The 6,000-nt window shown below is 37.2% G+C and overlaps 1 protein-coding gene across 1 annotated transcript in view; it reads right to left on the bottom strand.

The window, feature by feature from the left end:
• Positions 1–6,000, bottom strand: part of NEB (nebulin) — a 216,264-nt gene that overhangs the window by 15,637 nt on the left and 194,627 nt on the right. The window contains 5 exon segments of the mRNA XM_027877594.1: positions 1–92; positions 1,773–1,865; positions 3,213–3,305; positions 4,326–4,430; positions 5,397–5,501. Of these exon segments, the coding sequence (XP_027733395.1) occupies positions 1–92; positions 1,773–1,865; positions 3,213–3,305; positions 4,326–4,430; positions 5,397–5,501 (488 nt within the window).

Genomic DNA, 6,000 nt, shown 5'->3' with positions numbered 1-6,000 from the left:
GAGCTAAAGTTCTCTTGATTGCGTTTGACTCTCTCCATCTCTGGAGTGATAGTGGTTGGAATGCCTGTCCCCAAGTTCTCTTTGTACATAACCTGTAGAATATAAGGAGGACACCCAAAATGATGATAAGATGATTAGCCCTTAAAAATCATTAAGGCAGTATGAATATTGGGAAGGAAATTAATTTGCAAAAACATTCTATCATTCAAATATATTTAGACTGGAGAAAAATTATTTATTAAAGAATCATTTCTCTTTCAAAAGTTAACCTTAGTTTTACTGTCTTGGGAAAAAAGCATATCTATTCATTTACTCTTGTCAATAATCAATGAAAAACTTCACCCATGGAGGTGGGACTCCAGTTTATTCTGTACACTGCAACCTATAGTTCACTGCTAGATACCACTCCTACAAAAATTTCCCATAAAAAAAAAGGAAACCTATTTTGTTTAAGCAATATTTAACATGGCCTAAATTTACTTTGTTCACTGTGTGACCTAAATAGCATGAACAATGATGTAAATTAACTTTTTGGAGTTCTTTGTATAAGTGGAAAATCTACCATTTGTCTGGGAGCAAGGGAAATTGGTGAACACCTGGGGGAAAAATACTGTCAAAGATCAAGCTAGCTCTGTTTATATCCCAGTGAAGGGTGTAATGGGAATTAACTTCTTAAAGACTTTAGGGGCTTGTAAATTTGTGAATTCTCTATTTTCTGCTATTTTCTTAACCCAGATCTGTTTACCTCTAGCTACAAGCAGTATTAACTCTTTGAAAACCTAAAGAATCCTAATGTGTTTATTTTAGAGCCATTGGGTTATTAATAGAAATGTTCTCTTTTTTTTTCACCCCTGCTGGGGATAGAAGCAGAGAAGAACTCTAGGAGTGTGGTCCAATAGCTTGTAGGAGGGGACAAACAAAACAAAGCCAAACAAAACATGTCCAGAGGCAGAGTACCATATGAAAATGCCACTGGATTTGGGATTGGAAGACCAGGATTTGAGTTCCTACTGTATGCTCCATATTTTACTTACTGTGTGAACCTGAGTAACTCATTTCACTTTTCTGAGCTTTAGTTTCCTGACCTTTAAAACTAGGATAGTAGAAATTATACATCTAATCTCTTATAATTGTTCTGAATGACTTATTAGTGATATGTTATTATATAAATTAGGGTTATTAGATAATAGATCAAAGAATGTTAGACTTAGAAGGGGCTTTAGATAATATCTATTTCAATTTTTTCATTTTACAGATGAGGAAACTAAGTTCCAAAGAAGTAAATTGCTTTGCTCAAGGTCACACATATATGGGATAGTCAACTTAAAAAACAGAATTAATATGGGTAATAATAGCCTAGATGTTAGAACCAAAAGCATGGCTTCAAACAAATCTTGGAGATTTCCTTGTATGGCCACTGGATAACATAAAATCATCATTATCAAAATTCACAAAGCTCATTTTTCATAACTCTATGAAGTATGTAGTATTAGTCCCATTTTACACTCAGAAAGTTTAAGTGACTTACAAAGGGTTATACACCTACTATGTTTCAAAGCCAGTATTCAAATCCAGGGTTCTTCTGACTCCACAGCTGGCATTCCCTATACTACTATTTCTCTAGAGAATTTTTTTATCTGTCTGTCTCCCACCTTAAGTTGAATTGTACTTGTGCTCCCAAGGAATCTAACCCTTAGTGATGAAGGACACAGACTACCTGGTGATAAAAAGAGGCAGTTATATAAATAAGTACAGAAAGTATCAGCCAATACCGAGCTTATGTGCTTTTGAGTCTCCTTGACACGTTTCACTTCGGGAAGATCAGGAATTGGGGTTCCTTGTCCAATATTTTCCTTGTATTTCACCTGTAGTAACACAAATGGGAATTGAAAGACAGTACATGTTAGTTACATGTATTCTGTCCAAGACTGGTTTCTGGTAATAGACTATAGAAGCCTATTAACTATAGAAGCCAATTAATTCCAGCTTGGCACTCCTAAACTTACAGCATCTTCAAGCTGGACGGAATCTTAAAGATCATGTACCTCCCTTTACCCCCCAGACCCGTTTTCATAAAAGAAAAGCTAGGCCTAGGAGACAAATGTGATACAATAAATACAAGTTCAGTGAGCCAGAAGGGAACTGTCAGAGATCACTGGGTCCATCGACCTGTCTCATCATAGGACTATACCTAAGCTATCCACAGCACACATGTATCCCTCTTAAAAAAAAAAAAAAGAAAAGAAAAAAGAAAGAAAGCAAAGATATTCAATAAAGAAAATCCTTCAACTTCCTTTTAACCCCATAGAATCTTGTAGTTGAAAAGGGAGGGGCAATATCAGGAGTCATCTAGTTTAACCAGCAGCTCTTCACAGATCCTCACTATAACATAAAACATAAATGTCTGCCCAGATTCTGCTTAAAGGGAGGGAACCCACTATAAGTCTTCCTGACGCTGCCCATTCAACTTTCTGGCAGCTCATTGCCAGAGCTATCTTTGTCTAAAATCTTTTACTGTTTTAAACATTTAAAAAAACTCTTTTTGCTTTAAGCAAACCAACACGAGTTTAATTGCATTGTGAATATGAATCCGGCCAATCAGGATGGTGACTAGTGGTGGCCATTATAAGAATCTATAATTATGAATCACAGATCATAGGATTTAGAGCTTGAAATGACCTTAGTCTTATATCCTCATTTGACAGATGAGGAAACTGAGGCCCAGAGAGGTTACATAAATTAATGTAAGGGTATAAAGATTGTAAGTAGCTGAGCTGACCAAGAACTGTACAAGGGGAGTAACTGGAGGATCCCACTTTCATATACTAGGCTGAAGTACCTCCCATGGAGCTGGGCATCAACTCTGGCTCCATGGGGATGGGCATATACCCTGGCAGAGTGAATGCTGATGGATTTGTCCTTTGGAATGACAAAATCCTTCATTAGTTTCAATTGCCTGGTGAGGAGTGTCAATGTTCATTTGAAAATGTGAGTCCTTCAGCCCTGGAGCAGACCAATGCCCCTTCCCGGGGAACCAGCATGCATACACAGATCCACTGGAGAAGTCCCAGTCCAACGAATCAGGAGGATTCCCATATTATCCCTTTTCCAACTGTGTTGTTCCTGTTCACATCATTTATAAGTGCTGCTCAGAGAACCATGTAACTTATCAAAGGGAATGGAAAAATTAGTGTAAAATGCGAGCTCTTTACCGCACTAATGTGATCCTGTGTCTGTTTGACTCTCATCATCTCAGGGGTCTTTCCAATAGCCGTCCCAGGAGAGATGTCTTCTTTATACAAAACCTGGTTGTTCAGAACAAGGACAGTGTTACCACAGAAGAAATGGAATCTCACCTCTTTCGGGAGAATGACTAGGAGAAGAAAGTTTCTGTGGAGGCCAGAAAACTTTCTTAGGTCTCTGTAGCCTCAGCACAAAGCAATATTATTATACTGACTGCTTTGGTAGTCAATTTTGTTATTAGCCACTCAACAAATATCCAATCATTCAAAAAATCAATAAGCATTTACTACATGGGAGGAGTCATGCTAGGCCCTGAAGATAAAGATAAAAATGAAATTGCCCCCATCTTCAAGAATCTTACATTCTATTGAATGAATGGATGGATGAATGAATGAAAAAGCATTTATTATATGCTTACTATTTGCAAAGCACTATGCTAAGTGTTAGATATAAATAGAAGTGCAAGACACTCTCCTCTCAAGGAGCAAACATTCTAATGAGGAAGATAACACGTACAGTTGGGAACATATTCAGAATGAATACAAAGTAATTTGGGGAACGGTACGCAAACCACTGCCAAGGAGGTGTCCAGGAAAGGCATTCACTCCATTCAAACTTTAGCTTTTAAGGCAATTCACCCCACCCCCAGACTTGAACAATGCTGAACTTAATTCCCCACATGGAACACAAAATCCACTCTGAGAAACACAAATGAAGTCAGGACAGATGCAACACGTCTGTACTTTAAAAGTGACTTTTTGGGGTCAGGGACACTAACAGTACATAACATCAAAGAGGATTTCAACTGATTGGCTACAAGACAAAACAGAAACCACAGTGTTACTGCTTTGGGATTTAAAAGAAATTATTTGGTTAGCATTTCTCAGTGACTTTACATGTTCTTTGATGGAGCTTACTTAAGTAAGAGGTTTGGTTATCCTACTATCAATTATTGGTATCAGCTAAGGTAGTAAGGGGTTGTTTGAAACATTAGGAAATTAGTATCATTACAGGTAAGTTTTCCTAAAATGAGGTTGGAATTACTCAGGTTAGCATTAAAATGGAAAACAAAATAAGTATACCGAGCTGAAATTCTTTTGGTTTTCTTTAACACGCAGTATTTCTGGTGTGTCTTGTACAACTGTAATTTTTCCTTTAGCGTTTTTATGATCACTCTGGTATTGAAGCTATAAAGAAAGAGTAAATAAACACCTCGTTACTATTTCAGCATTCTTGTGTAGTCCTGGGTCTGGTTCTTCTCCAAAGTGTAACAAACAAACAAACAAACCAAATTTAAAATAAGTCCTTTATATCTGGGAAATATCTGGTATTTTAGCAAAAAGAAAAAAAATTCTTCAGTGAGAATTTCCAGGGAGATATTATCAGATTTTGGTTTAATGTTGGGGAGCCTGGGGAATGGAGGGAAGAGAAAAACATATACGTCCAACACAAAGCCAGCTGTTGCCTAGAACTATATCTGACAAAGATAGACCATCACTGACACTGAATGGTAAACATTTATATTTGAAGAAATAAAAATGTTAAGAGAACAGTTCAAATTTCTAGTTGATTTTTATTTTTGGCATTTGTGATAATCTCCAATCTAGAAAACGATCCTAAACCTTGGCCCTTGTTTTCCAGAGAGGGGATAAGAAACAGAAGTTGATCATTGGGCCCAATCCCAGAGGCAGAAGAATAATCACCATGAATTCTAAGGTGCTCATTTGGGCCTTAACTCTAATTGTGTTGGCTCTGTACTTTAAAAAAGAAATTCTTTTTACAAATCACGAGCTTAACAAACATTAACAAACACAAACATTTCAGTAAACAAAGAACAGAAAAGATTTCATATGAAACTGTGAATGTGTTATTTACTGTTTTTTAAAGTGTACATTGACTTTTAAAAGTGTGCATTAACTAGAATAGTAACAAAATTTTCTTGCCTGTGTGTTCCCTTGTGAACTACCCTTTCCCATCTTCAATTTGTTTTTCTAAAATTTTATAGCTGTGCTTTTCTTCCCTTTTTTGCATTACTATTACTACCCACCAATACTCCTCCCTCTTATCCTCCCATCCCCATAGTAGCCTTCCCTTCCACCTTGTAAAATAAAAGTATAACCAAACCAAATGGACTTTGAATGAGGTAAACATACAAGGCTGAAGTTCTTCTGGTTCTCTCGGACTCTCTGTATCTCTGGAGTCTCTAGCACTGTCTCATAGTAGGACATGCACCTTTCTGCATCCTCTTTGTACTTTTTCTGAAAACACATTCAAAGGAGATAAGAGAGTGAGCAACAGAGCTATGTAGATATAATGTTGATGTTAGGGGCATGGAACCTTACGATGGTCTGACATATGGGGGTTCATAGGATCACAGACTTTAGAGCTGAAAGGGATCTCAGAGTTCCTTTAATCTACCTCCCTTATTTTATAGATGGGGAAACTGAGGCCCAGAAAAGTTAAACGATTTGCTTAACATTGTACAAGTAGTTAAGTGCCAGAGCCAGGATTTAGATTCTGGTTCTTTGCGTCCATATCTAGCACTCTTCCCATTGCCCTGCTCTTGAGTCTTGGATCTCTTTTTCCTTACTGTTTATAGAAGTTGGTGGGTCTACAAATTCAAACTTTCACAACAAGGAGAGCCCATTGTCTTCATAGAATTGTTGAGGGTAGGCAGTGTGCATAGTGTTTTTATGCTCCTGTATATATCCAGGGATGATACCAGTCTAAGAGAGTGAGTCTTTGTATATTCTTAGT

Source organism: Vombatus ursinus, unplaced genomic scaffold, assembly GCF_900497805.2.
Source record: "Vombatus ursinus unplaced genomic scaffold, bare-nosed wombat genome assembly UNPS02014813.1, whole genome shotgun sequence".
Taxonomy (NCBI): Eukaryota; Metazoa; Chordata; class Mammalia; order Diprotodontia; family Vombatidae; genus Vombatus; species Vombatus ursinus.
The sequence above is the reverse complement of the archived record's forward strand: the minus strand, read 5'-3'. Positions and strand labels throughout refer to the sequence as shown.